At 48.1% G+C, this 18684-nt stretch overlaps 3 protein-coding genes across 3 annotated transcripts in view; all 3 read right to left on the bottom strand.

The window, feature by feature from the left end:
• Positions 1-18684, bottom strand: part of LOC123760251 (acylamino-acid-releasing enzyme) — a 246343-nt gene that overhangs the window by 68181 nt on the left and 159478 nt on the right. The window lies entirely within an intron of this gene.
• On the bottom strand, positions 14962-15354 carry LOC138372710 (calphotin-like). The gene has a single exon (XM_069338223.1). It carries the CDS (start codon positions 15352-15354, stop codon positions 14962-14964), a length of 393 nt encoding a protein of 130 aa, XP_069194324.1.
• Positions 15942-17301, bottom strand: LOC138372709 (collagen alpha-1(I) chain-like). Its single transcript, XM_069338222.1, has 2 exons — positions 17129-17301; positions 15942-16731 (listed from the first exon to the last, which is right to left on the bottom strand). Exons 1-2 carry the CDS (start codon positions 17299-17301, stop codon positions 15942-15944), a joined length of 963 nt encoding a protein of 320 aa, XP_069194323.1.

Here is an 18684-nt window from a genome sequence, read left to right as displayed (position 1 = left end):
AGTGTATACTCACCTAGTTGTGCTTCCGTGGGGGTTGAGTTTTGGCTCTTTGGTTCCGCCTCTCAACCGTCAATCTACTGGTGTACAGATTCCTGAGCTTCTTGAGCTCTATCATATCTACATTTGAAACCGGGTATGAAGTCTGCCTCCACCACATCACTTCCTAGTGCATTCCATTTACTATCTACTCTGACACTGAAAAAGTTCTTTCTAAGGTCTCTGTGGCTCATTTGGGTATTCAGCTTCCACTTGTGTCCCCTTGTGCGTGTACCACCCGTGGGAAATAAGCCATCCTTGTCTACCCTGTAAATTCCCCTGAGATTTTTGAATATGGTGATCATATCTCCTCGGGTTCTTCTGTCTTCAAGCCACGTGAGATGCAGTTCCCTCAGCCTTTTCTTGTAACTCATGCCTCTTAGTTCTGGGACTAGCCTAGTTGCAGACCTTTGAACTTTTTCCAGCTTCGTCTTGTATTTGACAAGGTACGAGCTCCATGCTGGGGCCGCATACTCCTGGATTGGCCTTACATACATAGTATACAAGATTCTAAAAGATTTCTTACACAGGTTTCAAAAGGTAGTTCTTATGTTAGCCAGCCTCGCATACGCGGCCGATGTTATTCTTTTGATGTGGGCTTCAGGAGACATGTTTGGCGACATGTCAACTTCTAGATCGTTCTCTCTGGCCTTTCGCGAGGCCTTTCGCGAAGGCCTTCGTCTCCCATTCGATATCCAGTGTCTGGCCTCCGATTTCCTCCCCCTTTTTTCATTACCTTACACTTACTTGGGTTGAACTTTAGTAGTCATTTGTTGGACCATTCCTTCAGTTTGTTTAGGTCATCTTGTAGCCTCATACTCTCTTCCTCTGTCTCTGTCCTCCTCATAATTTTTGCATCATCAGCCAACATTGTGAGGAACGAGTCTATACCCTCTGGAAGATCATTTACATATATCATGAACAGCATAGGTCCAGGAACTAATCCTTGAGGGACTCCGCTGGTGACGCCTCGCCGCTCTGAAACCTCACCCCTCACAGTGACGCTCTGTCTTCTGTTGCTTTGGTACTCCCTTATCCAGTGGAGTACCTTCCCCTTCACTCCTGCCTGCATCTCCAGTTTGTGCACTAGTCTCTTATGTGGTACTGTGTCAAAGGCTTTCTGGCAATCCAAAAATATGCAATCTGCCCATCCCTCTCTTTCTTGCGTGATTTTTGTTGCTTGGTCATAGGATTCAAACAATCCTGTGAGGCACGATCTGCCATCCCTGAACCCATGTTGATGTTGTGATATAAATTCTTCCACTCCAGATGTTCCACTAGCTTTTTTTGCACAATCATCTCCATCACCTTACATGGTATGCAAGTTAGTGACACTGGCCTGTAGTTCAGTGCCTCCTGTCTGTCACACTTCTTGAATATCGGGACTACATTAGCCGTCTTCCAAATTTTTGGCAGTTCACCTGTTACCAGAGATTTGTTATACACCATGGTGAGTGGCTAGAACAGAGCCTCTGCTCCCTCCTTTAGTATCAAAGGCGAGATTCCATCTGGGCCTATAGCCTTTGTCACTTCCAACTCTAGCAGATGCCTATTCACCTCCCCAATGGTAGTCACAAACTCAACTAGTGGTGATTGGTTGGATATTCCCTCTTCTATCTCTGGGACTTCTCATTGCTCTACTGAGCAATGCCACTACTGAGTCTAGTGGCATTCCTTTGAACTTTTTCCAGCTTCGTCTTGTGCTTGACAAGGTACGGGCTCCATGCTGGGGCTGTATACTCCAGGATTGGTCTTACATATGTGGCGTACAAGATTCTGAATGATTCCTTACACAGATTCCTGAAGGTTGTTCTGATGTTAGCCTCACATATGCCGCAGACGTAATTCGTTTTATGTGGGCTTCAGGAGAGAGGTTTAGTGTGATATCTATCAACTCCTATATCTTTCTCTCTGTCCGTTTCATGAAGTACTTCATCTCTTATTCTGTATCCTGTGTCTGGCCTCCTGTTTCCACTGCCTAATTTCATTACTTTGCATTTTCTCGTGTTGAACTTTAGTAGCCATTTGTTGGACCATTCATTCAGTCTTTCTAGGTCATCTTGTAGCCTCCTACTTTCATCCGCTGTTTCAATCCTTGTCATAATTTTTGCATCATCACCAAACATTGAGAGAAACGAGTCTATACCCTCTGGGAGATCATTTACATATATCAGAAACAGTATAGGTCCATGGACTGACCCCTGCGGGACTCCACTTGTGACGTCTCTCCAATGTGAGACCTCACCCCTCACAGCGACTCGTTGTCTTTTGTTGCTTAGGTACTCCCTTATCCAATGGAGTACCTTCCCTTTCACTACAGCCTGCATCTCCAGCTTTTTCATTAGCCTTTTGTGTGGTACTGTATCAAAGGGTTTCTGACAATCCAAAAATATGCAGTCTGCCCACTCCTCTCTTTCTTCCCTGAGTTTTGTTGCCTGGTCGTAGAATTCAATTAATCCCTAGAGGCAGGACTTGCCATCCCTGAATCCATGTTGATGCTGTATTACAATTCTTTCGCTCTGGATGTTCCACTAGCTTTCTTCGCACAATCTTCTCCATCATCTTGCATGGTATGCAGGTTAGGGACACTGACCTGTAGTTCAGTGCTTCCTGTCTATCCCCTTTCCTGTATATTGGGACTACATTAGCTGCTTTCCAAATTTCTGGCAGTTCCCCTGTTGCCAGTGATTTGTTATACACTACGGAGAGTAGCAGGCACAGTGCTTCTGCTCCTTCCTTAGTATCCAAGGGGAGATTCCATCTGACCTATAGCCTTTGTCACATCTACTCTAGCAAAAACTTCCTTACTTCCCCACTGTAATCCAAACTCTTCTAGAGGTTCCTGGTTACTATTCCCTCCTTTATCTGGAATTTCTCCTTCTCTAAGGTGAAGACCTCCTAGAATTTCTTATTCAGTTCCTCACACTTCTTTGTCTTTGTAGTGAATCCTTCTGCCCCTATCTTAATTTCATTACCTGGTTCTTTACTGTTGTTTTTCTCCTGATGTGGCTTTGTAGCAATTTTGGTTGAGTCTTTGCCTTTCTTGCTATGTCGTCTTCGTATTGTCTTTCTGCCTCATTTCTCATCATGACATATTCATTCCTGGCAGTCTGGTATTTTTTTCTGCAAATGTCCTGTTATTCCTATAGTTTCTCCACGCCCTTTTACTTTGCTGCTTAGCTAGCCTACATCTCTGATTTAACCATGGGTTTCTCATCTTCATTTCATTGTTTTCTTTTTGGACTGGGACAAACTTGCTTGCTGCTTCCTTGCACTTCTGCGTGATGTAGTCCATCATGTCTTGGGCCGTCTTTCCCTGAGCTCTGTTTCCCATGTTATATCTGTTGGAAATTTTCTTATCTCCTCATAGTTTCCCTTTCTGAATGCCAGCCTTTTGTTTTCAGTACCCCTCCTCGAGTTCAATAATCCTTCTTCAACCAGATACTCGAACATTAGTGCACTGTGTTCGTTCATTCCTACTAGGGCCTCAAAATCGATTTCCCTTATGTCAGAGTCGAGCAGAGTGAAGACTAGGTCGAGTCTCGCTGGTTCATCGTTTCCTCTCATCCTAGTGGGTTCCCTGACATGTTGGCTTAGAATGTTTCTTGTCGCCACCTTCACTAGTTTGGCTCTCCATGTATCCTCTCCTCCATGCGGTTCCTTGTTCTCCCAGCCTATCCTTCCGTGATTGAAGTCTCCCGTGATGAGCAGATGGGATCTATTTCTACGGGTAGCAGAGGTTGCTTTGTCAATTATAGTGTTAACTGCGATGTTGTTGTTGTCATACTCTTGATTGGGTCTTCTGTCATTGGGTGGATGGTTATATATCACTGCTACTACTACTTTTGGTCCTCCCATTGTCATGGTGCCTGTTATGAAGTCTCTGAATCCTCGCAGCCCGGGATGACCATCTCCTTGAAACTCCATTCCTTCTCATTAGTAGAGCCACTCCACCTTCTCCCTTCTTTCCCTCTCTTTCCTTATTATAGAGTAGTCCTGGGGAAACACTGCATTTGTTATGATTCCTGAGAGCTTTGTTTCTGTGAGTCCAATTACATCTGGGTTCACTTCTTGTGCTCTTTCCCTTAGATCACTTGCCTTGCTTGTGATCCCATCTATGTTCGAGTACATCACCCTGAAACTAACTCTTCTGTCATTTCTGAGATCCTATTGCTTCTCCTGAAGCAGGGAAACAGTGAGGGATTGGGATGGGAGGGCCTATGAAGCGGGACGTGGGGGTTCTGGAGTATGCGGGGCCTCGGAGGATCAGGTACTCGGAGGGTGGTGTAGAAGGAGGGCTTGGGGGGGTTGGGGAGAATAGAGGACTTAGGGGGTGGGGAGGTGGGGGAGGCTTGGCAGGGTGAGAGGGGGAGGATTGGGGGAGTGGGTGAGAGGGGGGAGGCTTTAGGGAGTGTGGAGAAGGGGAGGCTTGGGGGGGGGGTTATGGGAGGAGGGAGGGCTTGGGGGAATGAGGGAGCTTGGGAAGCATAAAAGGAAGGAGGGCTTGGGAAGGGGAGCTTGGGAAGAAAAGGAGTGCTGAGGAGAATGAGGAAGAAGGGAGGGCTTAGGAGGGTGGGGGAGATGGGAGGCTCAGGAGGGTGGGGGATACTGGAGGGTTTATTGGGGGGGGGAAGGGAGATCTTGGGGAGGGGGGGAGGGTGCCCATGTGTGTGTGTGTGTGTGTGTATTCACCTAGTTGTGCTTGTGGGGGTTGAGTCCTGCTCTTTCGGCCCGCCTCTCAACTGTCAGTCAACTGTTTCTAACTACTTTTTTTTCTTTTTTTCCACACCACACACACACACACAGAAAGCAGCCCGTGACAGCTGACTAACTCCCAGGTACCTATTTACTGCTAGGTAACATGGGTATTAGGGTGAAGAAACTCTGCCCATTGTTTCTCGCCGGCGCCCGGAATCGAACCCAACATCACGCGTCCAGCGTGCTGTCTGCTCGCCACCGACCCCGTACTGGGCCTTCTGTACTCACCTAGTTGTACTCACCTAGTTGTGCTTGCGGGGGTTGAGCTCTGGCTCTTTGGTCCCGCCTCTCAACCGTCAATCAACTGGTGTACAGATTCCTGAGCCTATTGGACTCTATCATATCTACACTTGAAACTGTGTATGGAGTCAGCCTCCACCACATCACTTCCTAATGCATCATTTGTCAACCTCTCTGACACTAAAAAAGTTCTTTCTAATATCCCTGTGGCTCATTTGGGCGCTCAGTTTCCACCTGTGTCCCCTTGTGCGTGTGCCCCTTGTGTTAAATAGTCTGTCTTTATCTACCCTATCAATTCCCTTGAGAATCTTGAATGTAGTGGTCATGTCCCCCCTAACTCTTCTGTCTTCCAGCGAAGTGAGGTTCAATTCCCGCAGTCTCTCCTCGTAGCTCATACCTCTCAGCTCGGGTACTAGTCTGGTGGCAAATCTTTGAACCTTTTCCAGTTTAGTCTTATCCTTGATAGATATGGACCATGCTGGGCTGCATACTCCAGAATTGGTCTGACATATGTGGTATACAAAGTTCTGAATGATTCTTTACACAAATTTCTGAATGCCGTTCGTATGTTGGCCAGCCTGGCATATGCCGCTGATGTTATCCTCTTGATATGTGCTGCAGGAGACAGTCTGGCGTGATATCAACTCCCAAGTCTTTTTCTTTCTCTGACTCCTGAAGGATTTCCTCTCCAGATGATACCTTGTATTTGGCCTCCTGCTCCTACACCTATCTTCATTACATTACATTTGGTTGGGTTGAACTCTAACAACCACTTGTTCGACCATTCCTTCAGTTTGTCTAGGTCTTCTTGAAGCCTCAAATAGTCCTCTTCTGTCTTAATCCTTCTCATAATTTTGGCATCGTCCCAAACATTGAGAGAAATGAATTTATACCCTCCGGGAGATCATTTACATATATCAGAAACAAGATAGGACCGAGTACAGAGCCCTGTGGGACTCCACTGGTGACTTCACGCCAATCGGAGGTCTCACCCCTCACCGTAACTCTCTGCTTCCTATTGCTAGGTACTCCCTTATCCACTGGAGCACCTTACCAGCTACACCTGTCTGTCTCTCCAGCTTATGTACCAGCCTCTTATGCGTACTGTGTCAAAGGCTTTCCGACAATCCAAGAAATGCAGTCCGCCTAGCCCTCTCTTTCTTGCTTAATCTGTGTCACCTGGTCATAGAATTCTATTAAGCCTGTCAGGCAAGATTTACCCTCCCTGAACCCATGTTGTCGATTTGTCACGAAGTCCCTTCTCTCCAGATGTGCTACCAGGTTTTTTCTCACGATCTTCTCCATCACCTTGCATGGTATACAAGTCAAGGATACTGGCCTGTAGTTCAGTGCCTCTTGCCTGTCGCCCTTTTTGTATATTGGGACCACATTCGCCATCTTCCATATTTCTGGTAGGTCTCCCGTCTCCAGTGACCTACTATACACTATGGAGAGGGGCAAGCAAAGTGCCTCTGCACACTCTTTCAGTACCCATGGCGAGATCCCGTCTGGACCAACAGCCTTTCTAACATCCAGATCCAGCAGGTGTCTCTTGACCTCCTCTCTCGTCATTTCAAACTCTTCCAAGACGCCTGGTTTACGTCCCTTTCTCCTAGCACAGTGACCTCACCTTGTTCTGTTGTGAAGACCTCTTGGAACCTCTTGTTGAGTTCATCACACACCTCTTTGTCATTCTCTGTATACCTGTCCTCGCCTGTTCTAAGTTTCACTACCTGTTCTTTCACTGTTGTTTTCCTTCCGATGTGACTGTGGAGTAGCTTTGGTTCGGTCTTGGCTTTGTTTGCTATATCATTTTCATAACTTTTCTCTGCTTCTCTTCTGACCCTGACATACTCATTCCTGGTTCTCTGGTATCTCTCTCTGCTTTTTGGTGTTCTGTTATTCCGGAAGTTCCTCCATGCCCTTTTGTTCAGTTTCTTTGCTTCCATACATGCCCTATTATACCATGGATTCTTCTTTTGTTTCTCGGATTTTTCCTTTTGGGCCGGGATGTATCTGCTTACTGCCTCCTGATACTTTTGGGTGACATAGTCCATCATATCTTGTACAGACTTAGCTCTGAGGTCTGTGTCCCAAGGTATTTCCCTTAGGAAGCTTCTCATCTCCTCATAATTTCCCTTTCGGTATGCCAGCCTTTTGTTTCCTAGTTCTTTTTCGGGGGGATAATTCCTAGCTCTACCAGGTACTCAAAGTTCAATACACTGTGATCACTCATTCCCAAGGGTGCTTCCATCTTGACTTCCCTTATCCCACTCATTCAGGTAAATATCAGATCAAGCATTGCTGGTTCATCCTCTCCTCTCATTCTTGTTGGATCCTTGATGTGCTGGCTTAGAAAGTTCTTGTTGCCACGTCCAGCAGCTTAGCTCTCCATGTTTCTGGTCCTCCATGCGGGTCTCTTTTCCCAATCTATCTTCCCATGGTTGAAGTCTTCATGATTAGTAGTCCAGATCCATTCCTGCTAGCAACAGAAGCTGCTCTCTTATTATGTTAATAGTGGCCATATTGTTTCTATCATATTCCTGTCTGGGTCTTCTGTCATTTGGTGGTGGATTATATATGACTACGACTATAATTTTTTGCCCTCCAGTTGTTATTGTTCCTATTATGTAGTCACTGAAACCTTCACATCCCTGAACAACCAACTCTCAAAATCCCAGCCTTTTCTTACCAGCAGAGCTACACCACCACCACCTCTTCCTTCTCTCTCTTTCCTCATAACATAATATCCTGTGGGAACATTGCATTTGTTATTGTTTTCGTCAGCTTTGTTTCTGTGAGAGCTATTATTTTGGGTTTTCTCTAGTACCCATTCTCCAAGTTCATTTGCCTTATTTGTAATCCATCTATGTTAGTGTACATTGCCTTGAGGCTCACTTTCTTCTGTCCCTTCTCAATTCTCCTCCTTGGTGAATGTTCTGCTGGTGGAGGAAGCTGTGCCATGGGTGTGAGGTGGATACCAGGGTTGCAGAGGATACTGGGATGAGGGGGGGGGTCAAGTGAAGGGGGAAGGACAGGGAGGGTATGGGGTGAATGGGGCAGGAGGACAGGAAGGAAAGGGGGGTTTTCTATGCAGAGGAGGGTAGTGGGGTTGCCCTCCCCGCTCGTGTTACTGAGTAGCTGGTTGTGGGTTCCCCACTCGCCTCTGGGGGTGATGTGTTGGGAGCTGTGGTTTCCTGGTTTTCCCCTCTCGCCCTGCTTCTTCCTTGCTTCTGCCGCCATGGCCCTCTCCTCCCTCGTCATGTCCCTCTGGAGGAATACTTTTTTGAATTCTCCCACATGTTGCAGGTGACTTTTCCTTGTTAGAATTGTGTCCTTTGTGTTCTCGTTTGAAAACACTATCTTTAACACACGGTCTCGGTCTTTTTTGTACCAGCCTAACCTGAAAACCTTCTGTGTGTGTGTGTGTGTGTGTGTATTCACCTAGTTATCTTTGCTGGGGGGGGGGGTGAGCTCTGCTCTTTCGGCCCGCCTCTCAACTGTCAATCAACTGTTTCTACTACTACCTTTTTTTCACACCACACACACATCCCAGGAAGCAGCCCGTGACAGCTGACTACCTCCCAGGTACCTATTTACTGCTAAGTAACAGTGGCATTCAGGGTGAAAGAAACTTTGCTTATTTGTTTCTGCCTGGTGCGGGAATCGAACCCGCTCCACAGAATTACGAGTCCTGGGCGCTATCCACCAGGCTACCAGGCCCAATATTGTGTGTGTGTGTACTCACCTATTTGTGCTTGCGGGGGTTGAGTTTTGGCTCTTTGGTCCCGCCTCTCAACTGAAAATCAACTGGTGTACAGATTCCTGAGCCTACTGGGCTCTATCATATCTACATTTGAAACTGTGTATGGAGTCAGCCTCCACTACATCACTGCCTAATGCATTCCATCCGTTAACTACTCTGACACTGAAAAAATTCCTTCTAACGTCTCTGTGGCTCATGTGGGTACTCAGTTTCCACCTGTGTCCCTTTGTTCGCGTCCCACCAGTGTTGAATAGTTTATCCTTGTTTACCCGGTCGATTCCTCTAATGATTTTGTGGGTTGTGATCATGTCTCCCCTTACTCTTCTGTCTTCCAGTGTCGTAAGGTGCATTTCCCGCAGCCTTTCCTCGTAACCCACGCCCCTTAGTTCTGGGACTAGTCTAGTGGCATACCTTTGGGCTTTTTCCAACTTCGTCTTGTGCTTGACAAGATACGGGCTCCATGCTGGGGCCGCAATCTCCAGGATTGGTCTTACATATGTGGTGTACAAGATTCTGAATGATTCCTTACACAGGTTCCTGAACGCTGTTCTGATGTTAGCCAGCCTCGCATATTCCGCAGATGTTATTCTTTTTATGTTGGCTTCAGGAGACAGGTTTGGTGTAATATCAACTCCTAGATCTTTTTCTCTGTCCGTTTCATTAAGTACTTCATTTCCTATTCTGTATCCTGTGTCTGGCCTCCTGTTTCCACTGCCTAGTTTCATTACTTTGTATTTACTCGGGTTGAACTTCAACAGCCATTTGTTGGACCAGTCACTCAGTCTGTCTAGGTCATCTTGTAGCCTCCTACTATCGTCCTCAGTTTCAATCCTCCTCATAATATTTGCATCATCGGCAAACATTGAGAGAAACGATTCTATACCCTCTATACCTTCTCCTTGATTCTATTCATTATGTACTTCATTTCCTATTTTGTATCCTATGTCTGGCCTCCTGTTTCCACCGCCTAGTTTCATTACTTTGCATTTATCGTGTTGAACTTGGATGTGTGTAGTGTGTGTGTGTGTGTGTGTGTATTCACCTAGTTCTCACCTAGTTGTGCTTACGGGGGTTGAACTCTGGCTCTTTGGTCCCGCCTCTCAACCGTCAATCAACTAGTGTACAGATTCCTTAGCCTACTGGGCTCTATCATATCTACATTTAAAACTGTGTATGGAGTAAATAATTCATATTTTCTTCTCACCTGAAAAATATAATTCTTTTCGTCAAAGCCCAGTAGTTTATGTTTAGCAAATTCCAAGAGAAATAACGCTTTATCTTCATTATATATATCTATATATAATATTAATAAGATATCTATATTATCTAACACGAATTTTTTCAATATTTCTTATGTTTTTCTTCACTGTCGGTGGAAATGGAAATATCAATTCTGCAAAATTCATTTTTAATAATGTTCTGACACCTAGAGGCGTTTCGTAAGGACTTCTTACATTCTCAAAGACTTCTTTACACTTAACACTACACTTATGATACACTTGATACACTGTGTATGAAACATTTAACATAACTCTTGCTTTTCGTTGGTTTTGGGTGAGGTGGGTATTGGGTGAGGTGGGTACATGAGAATGGAAGTAACTGCAGAGGGCCTACTGGCCCATACGGTGCCTTGAAATGGGTAGAAAATAGTTGAGCATTAATTGGCTGTTGATTGCTGGTGTTGACTTTTTGAAGTGTAGTGCCTCGCTGTCTAAGTTAATTTGTCAAACTAACACACTTCGTAGCAATCTATTTCACACTGCTCCTCCTGCTTCTAATGCTGCTGGTGTCTACTCTATTTCCTGTTCGTCTTGTCCTCTCCAATACTTTGGCGAAACTGGCCGTACACTGAATGACAGACTTAAAGAACCCAAAGAAGTGTTAAGTCTGCAGACACTAACAATGGTCTCTTCTCTCATATGAGGGATTCCAATCATCCTATTGATTGGTCTTCCTCCAAAATAATTTTTCCTGCCTCTACTCTACACAGACGCCGTCTTGTTGAATTGGCTTTAATACACAATGACCCAACATGAACTTGAGTCCTGGCTTTGTTGCTGTGGATTCTTCCTTTCACAGTATATACTTAAATGCTCTAATTTTCTAACAAACGTGACATAACATAAGCTTACCCTTCCTTTATCTTTCTTTCTCTTTCCTTTTCTTTCTCTCTTCTCCCTTTTCTGTTCATTGTTTTCTTTACGTTCCCTTACTATTCTCTTCTTATTCTTATTGGTATCTCCTTCTCATTCGGTGGTTATAATAGGAGCTGCCTCGTATGGGTCAATAGGCCCTCTGCAGTTCTTATTCCTACTACTATCCCCTCTACTACACTTTGCTCCTCACCTTTCTCTAGTCTATGTATTGCCTGCATCTACTTCCTCATCACAATCGACTTGATAATGGTCCAGGACGGACCGAAACGTCGTCGTCCCTTCACCTTCTAGTGTGTGGTCTGGTCATCATACTTTAGCCACGTTATTGTGACTCGTCGCCTGCATTCTCCCAGGTCTTCCCACACCTTACCACACGATCTTCCCTCCTTCCCGCACACACTCCTCCCATCTCTTCTACCATCCCCTCTGCATCATCCTCGTCACGCACCTTCCATATCTCTCCATCACTGTAACCATTTTTACAACTGTCTTCATCACTGCAAACTTCTTCGTGTCATACCCATCTCTACACGCTTTGCATCTCCATCAACACATATCCCCCTGCCATTGCTGTTATTTCACTACACACTATCTATATCACATTAATCAAAATGTCGTACCGAAAATGTAAATCTGTCGTCTGAACATTCGTTTTGCATGTCACTGTTTGAATACACATTTTTTAAAAGGTATGCTGAATTCTACGGACCTTTGGCTGCACATTTCATATTGACTTCCGGAAAAGGGTGTGGTGGTATGCCTCTTCAACGGAGGCAAACTGGATGACTCCGACCACTCTGTGAAGCTAAAAATCACCAATCACCATGCAAAGTTGCATGAGACTAGCCCCAAGAGTCGGCCTCTAACCTTGTTAGGTTAAAAGCCAGACTCTCAGGGAGAGAGCGAGAACAGATTAGTTAATCTGTTCCATCTACCTCCTCCCATTGCCTTTGTCTCACGTTCCATCTCCATCCCTCTCATACGTTCCCTCTTCCTCTTTCCGGTCTTTTTGCCTCAAGTTCTTTCTCCAGTGTTGAATCAGTGGGACATTGAATCAACGTTTCGACATTGATTCAACGTCGATAACAGGTAAATATCTAATATTAACACTAAGGATAACCAAACCCACATTTAAGACTTCTTACGAGACGTCGATGGTCGAAGGTCGCAATATGAACCAGTCCTACTTAATGAGACACATTGGGGTCGACCCTAACCACCTTAAGACAATTGCCATAAACTTACAAATCCCCTGCAAAGTTTTAAGTCTAGCTACCTCCAAGTGTCTGTCCCCAACCTTGAACAAACAAATCAACAGACGCTCTCTCTTAGATATAAATACATTCATTCAAGGAATATCTACATCACCATATAAGCATTATTTAATAAAAAATTATTATCTAATAATCCAAAATTACAATACTTAAATATACGGTTCTATTTTCCTTTTACTAATTAAATTTTATTTGTCATCTTCGACTGATACAGCTTCGACAACGACCCAAGTGTCAAATGCAACAACCTCAGGATCAAACACAACATCTATTGCAGCAAACACAACTACTGCAACAAACGCTACAACAACTTCAGCCAACGTGACAACTTTGGCAACCAATGTGACACCACAGCAGTCAACGCAACAACTGCAGCCACACGACGACTACAGCCAACACGACAACTACTACAGCCAACACGACAACTACTGCAGCCAAACGACAACTACTGCAGTCAACACGACAACTACAACAGCCAACACGACTACAGCAGCCAACACGACTACAGCAGCCAACACGACTACAGCAGCCAACTCGACGACACAGCAATCAACACGACGACTACTGCAGCCAACACGACAACTACTAGAGTAAATACAACAACTACTGTAGTCAACACAACTACAGTGAACAATACAGCAATACTGGCTAATCTCACTTCGCAACTCAACCAGTTACTCGCCACTCTAAACGGTACAACTAATATATTAACAACATTGCAATCCCTTCAAGTTCAAATTAGTAATATTATTACCACAATTACCGCACTACTTGGAGGGAGGAGGAGGGAGGAGGAGACGCAGCACCTCACAAGACATTCTGGCGATCCAATATGTCATCGACAACACAACAGACGCGTTGACACGAGGAGACCTTACCACTGCCATGGTCTCCTTCCAAGCTAATTCTGGCGCAGGCCACATTTGGACAAATATTTTCATGCGCAGTTAGTTGGTCTTTGTCAGTTGATTCAGGCCTGCTGGCAGTCGCACAGTCTGCTCTAGCCAGCGTCAACAAGGCTATATTCGCTGCTAATGCACAGAGAACACCACGGTCGACCAGATGAACCCCATTCAGGCACGGATCAGCCAACTCGGGGAGCCACTGTGATTGTACCTACCATCTCGCCCCTAATAATCACCCCGGAGTCCTTGGTCAGTTGCCAGTTAACAACCTCAGCACCAAACACAACTACTACTTCTCAGAGTACCACAACCGTACAACACTACAACCACCAATTCAACACTGACAGCCCTCTATTCACAGCTCAGTTCATTGCAATCCGCCTTAAATGCCACAGATAATGCAATTACGGCTCTTACCAGAGTTCAAGCATTACTTAAAAATCTTGTAGACGCAATTAACGCATCAATGCTAGGACGCAGGAGGAAACGCAGCCCCTCTCAAGTTATCCAGGGAATTCAAACTCTCGTCAACAAAACTAGAGATGCGATAACAGCAAGAAACATTGCCACTTTATCAATTCTTGATGATCAGTTAAATGCAGCGGAGAATATATTATCCTAATAATACAGTTGATTGTAAATAACTCTTTAACAATCGATTCAGACTTCATCAACCGCTCAATCATCTGTTACCATTGTCAATGATGTAATAACCAGTGCGTATAGAAGTAGAGGCGATATTGTCAGTCAAATCAACTCTGTACAGCAGAACATCGGCCAGCAAGGGGGAACCACCGTGGCTGTACCCACCGCTCCGCCCACCGTCATCTTCACAAACCTACCGTTTGTCCCTACTACAGCTAACATTACTCCGGCCAGCATAACTACTACAGCCAACATAACTACTACAGCCAATATAATACTGCGGCCAACATAACTACTGCGGCCAACATAACTACTACAGCCAACATAACTACTACGGCCAACATAATTACTACGCCAATAACTACTACGGCCAACATAACTACTACAGCCAACATAATACTACGCCAACATAATTACTACAGCCAATGTAACTACTACGGCCAATACAACAACTTCTATTGCCGGAATGCAACATTGGCGAATCTCACTTCACAGCTTAGCCAATTGCAAGCGCCTTAAATGAAACCGACAACGCAATTACAAATCTTCAAAACCTTCAGAGTCAGCTGGCTAGACTTGTGGCCGCAATTAACGCATCGTTAGGAGGAGGAGGAAGACGAAAACGCAGCGTCCTTGCAGATGAATTCGCTTTATTCAAACGACCATTATAGAAACACAGTTAGCGATAAGCCAAAGAAACTATGATAAAGTAGCTACAGAACACTGAGACGGCGGTGACCAGTGCGACTACAATAACAAAGTATTATTACTAAACATATACACCCGATGAGACCTTCCGGGCGACGGTGATAACATCTGTTACCAATATTATTAGTATCGTCGTGGATGCAAGATCTATGAGAGCCAATAGTGAAGGATCATCGTAGTTCAGGTGAGCATCAGCCAACAGGGAGGAACCACGGTAAGTATACCTCCAGTCCCACCAACCCAGACAATCGTTCCCACGGAAACACCACTGGCAACAATCCCAGTTAGCACACCGCCTCCAACAATCCCTGTAACCACACCGCCTCCAACATTCCCTGCTACTACACCGCCTCCAACAGTCCCGAGTACCACTTCAGTACCAACATTCCCATTCAATTAACCACAGGAACTGCACCGGGTTCTTCAAGCCCAGGTTCTCCACAGGGTACAACAGTACCTGGTACTACACCTGGTCAAACAAGTATAGGTACTTCACCAGTCCCACCAACCTCAGGTGGTGCAACAGTTCCAACAACCTCTGGTGGTACAACGGGTCCAGCAACCTCTGGTGGTACAATGGGTCCAGCAACCTCTGGTGGTACAATGGGTTCAACAACCTCTGGTTTTACAACGGGTCCAACAACCTCTGGTGGTACAACGGGTCCAACAACCTCTGGTGGTACAACGGGTCCAACAACCTCTGGTGGTACAACGGGTCCAACAACCTCTGGTGGTACAACGGGTCCAACAACCTCTGGTGGTACAACGGGTCCAACAACCTCTGGTGGTACAACGGGTCCAACAACCTCTGGTGGTACAACGGGTCCAACTACCTCTGGTGGTACAACAGGTCCAACAAGTCCCATGGAGGTCCTTGGAGGCCCCTAAATGCCTCCTGGAGGTCTGTAAAAACCTCTGAAGGTCCCTGGAAGGCCTGGAGGTCACCTGAATGTCCCTGGAGGTCCCTTGACGCCCCTGGAGGTCCCTTGAGGCCCCTGGAGGTCTTTGGAGGCTCCTAAATGCCTCTTGGAGATCACTAAAGGCCCTTGGAGGTCCTTCGAGGCCCCCTAAATGCCTCTTGGAGGTCCCTAAAAACGCCTCTGGAAGCTTCTGGAGGTCTCTGGAGGCCCATGGGGGTCTTTTGAGGCCCCTAAGATGTCTCTAGAGGCCCCTGGATGTCCCTGGAGGCCTCTTGAGGTCTCTAGAGGACTCTAATGGTCCTTGGAGGCCCCTAAATGCTTCTAAGAGGTCCCTTAAGGCCCCTAGAGGTCCCTGGAGGCTCCTTGAGGTCCCTGGAGGCCCCTGAAGGTCCCTGGAGGCCACGTGAATGTCTCTGGAGGCCCTTTGAGGCTCCTGAAAGTCCCGTGAGGCTCCTGGACGTCCCTGGAGGCCCCTGGACGTCCCTGGAGGCCTCTGGAGGTCCCTGGACGCCCATGGCGGTCTTTGGAGGCCCCTAAGATGTTTCTAGAGGCTCCCTAGAGGCCCCTTGTGGTCCCTGGAGGCCCGTGGTCTTTGGAGGTCCCCTGGAGGCCCCTAAATGCCTCCTGGAGGTCTGTAAAGACCTTTGGAGGTCCCTGGAGGGCCTTGGAGGTCTCTGTAGGCCCCTGGAAGCCACCTGAAAATCCCTGGAGGTCCCTTGAGGTCCCTGGATGTCCCTGGAGGTCCCTTGAGGTCCCTGGAGGCCCCTGGAGGTCCCTTGCGGCTTCTTGAGGTCCTTGGAGGCCTTTGGAGCTCCCTGGAGGCCCTTAGAGGTCTTTGGAGGCCCATCGGATGTCCCTGGAGGCCTCGTGAGATACCTGGAGGCCGCTGGAGGTCCCTTGAGGCCCCTGGAGGTCCCTGAAAGCCCTTGGAGACCACGTAAATGTCCCTGGAGGTTTCTTGAGGCTCTTGGAGGTACCTGGAGGCCCCTGGAGGTCTCTGGAAGCCTCTTGAGGTCCCTGGGGGGCCCGTGGAGGTCCCTGGAGGCCGTTGGAGGTCCCTGGAGGCTCCTAAATGCCTGCTGGAAGTCAGTAAAAAACCCTGGAGGTCCCAGAAGGGCCCTGGAGGTCTCTGGAGGCCCCTGGAGGCCACTTGAATGTCCCTGGAGGTCCCTGGAGGCTCCTGGAGGCCCCTTGACGTCCCTGAAGGCCCCTGGAGGTCTTTGGAGGCCGCTCGGATATCCCTGGACGCCTCCTAGAGGCCCCTTGAGGTCTCTGAAGGCCCCCGGAGGCCCCTGAAGGTTCCTGGAGGCCCTTAGACGTCCCCTAGAGGTAGCTGGAGGCCTCTAAATGCCACTTGGATGTCCCTAAAGGCCCCTGGAGGTCCCTGGATGCCCCTGCAGGCCACGTGAATGTCCCTGGACGTCCCTTAAAGCTCTTGGAGGTCCCTGAAGGCTCCTGGAGGTAACTGGAGGCCCCTGGAGGGCCATTGAGAGGTCTTTGGAGGCCCCTAAGATGTCTCGAGGCCACTTAAGGTGCCTGGAGGCCCGTTGAGTCCCTCGGAGGTCCCCGGAAGGTCCCTAGAGGCCCCTAAATGCCTCTTGGAGGTGTGTAAAGACTCCTGGAGGACCCTAGAGGACCCTAAATGCCTCCTGGAGGTTTGTAAAGACCCCTGGTGGTCCTTGGAAGGCTCTGGAGGTATCTGAAGGCCCCTGAAGGTCACCTGAATGTCGCTGGAGGTCCCTTGAGGCCCCTGGAGACTCCTAGAGGTCCCTGGATACTGCTTGACGTCCCTGATGGCCCCTGGAGGTCTTTGGAGGCTCCCAAATGCCGCTTGGAGATCACTAAAGGCCCCTGGAGGTCCTTGGAGGCTCCTAAATGCCTCTTGGAGGTCATTAAAGGCCCTTGGAGGTCTCCTAGAGGCCCCTAAATGCCTCCTGGAGGTCCCTAAAGACCCCTGGAGGTCTTTGGAGGCCCCTGGGATGTCCCTGGAGGCCCCTTGAGGTCCCTGGAGGACCTCTGTAGGTCCCTAGAGGACCCCTTGAGGTCCCTAGAGGCCCCTTGAGGTCCTTGGAGGCCCCTTGAGGTCCCTGGAGGCCCCTTTAGGTCCCTGGAGGCCCTTGGACGTCCCCTGGAGACCCCTAAATGCCTTCTGAAGGTCCCTAGAGGGGCCCCTGGAAGTCCCTGAAGGCCAAGTTAATGTCCCTAGAAGTCCCTGAAGGTCCCTGGAGGCTTCTGGAGGTTCCTGGAGGCCCCTAAACGTCCCTGTAGAGGTCTGGATGTCCCTTGAGGCCCATGGAGGTCTTTGGAGGCCCCTAACATGTCATTTGGCCCCCTAGAGGCCCCTTGTGGACCCTGGAGGCCCTTGGAGTTTCCCTGGAGGTGCCTGGAGGACCCGAAATGCCTTCTGGAGGTCCGTAAAGACCCCTGGAGGTCACTGGAGGCCACCTGAATGTCCCTGGAGGTCGTTTGAAGCCCCTAGAGGCTCCTGGAGGTCCTCGGAGACCCCTTGAGGTCCCTGAAGGCCTCTGGAAATCCCTAGAGGCCTTTTGAGGTCCCTGGATGCCTCTGGAGGTCACTTGCGGCCCCTTGAGGTCCCTGGAAGCCTCTATAGGTCCCTGGAGGCCCTTGGAGGCCCCCTGGAGGTCTTTAAATGCCTTATTAAGGTCCCTAAAAGCCCCTGACGTCACAAGAGGCCCCTGGAGGTCTTTGGAGGCCCTTTGGATGCCCCTGGAGGCCACCTTGAGGTATCTGGAGGCCCCCTAGAGGCCCCTTGAGGTCCCTGGAGACTGTTGAAGGTCCCTGGAGGCCCTTGGACGCCCCCTAGAGGTCCCTGGATGCCCCTAATTGCCTTCTGGAGGTCCTTAATGGCCCCTGGAGGCCCATAGAGGTCTTTGGAGGTCCCTAAGATGCTCTAGAGGCCCCTTGAGGTCCCTGGAGGCCCTTGGAGGTCCCTGGAGGCCTCTAAATGCCTCCAGGAGGTCTGTAAAAACCCCTGTAGGTCCCTGGAGGCCACCTGAATGTCTTTGGAGGTCCTTTGAGGCCCCTGGAGGTCCCTGGAGGCTCCAGGGGGGTCCCTGGAGGCCCCTTGACGTCCTTGAAGGACCCTGGAGGTTTTTGGAGGCCTCTAGGATGTCCCTGGAGGCCCCTTGAGGTCCCTGGAGGGCTCCTGGAGGTCCTTGGAGGCCCCTTGAGGTCCCTGGAGGGCTCCTGGAGGTCCTTGGAGGCCTCTGGATGTTCTTAGAAGGGCCCCTAAATGCCTTTTGAGGTATCTTCAGG

Source organism: Procambarus clarkii, chromosome 39, assembly GCF_040958095.1.
Source record: "Procambarus clarkii isolate CNS0578487 chromosome 39, FALCON_Pclarkii_2.0, whole genome shotgun sequence".
In the NCBI taxonomy this organism is placed as follows: Eukaryota; Metazoa; Arthropoda; class Malacostraca; order Decapoda; family Cambaridae; genus Procambarus; species Procambarus clarkii.
The sequence above is the reverse complement of the archived record's forward strand: the minus strand, read 5'-3'. Positions and strand labels throughout refer to the sequence as shown.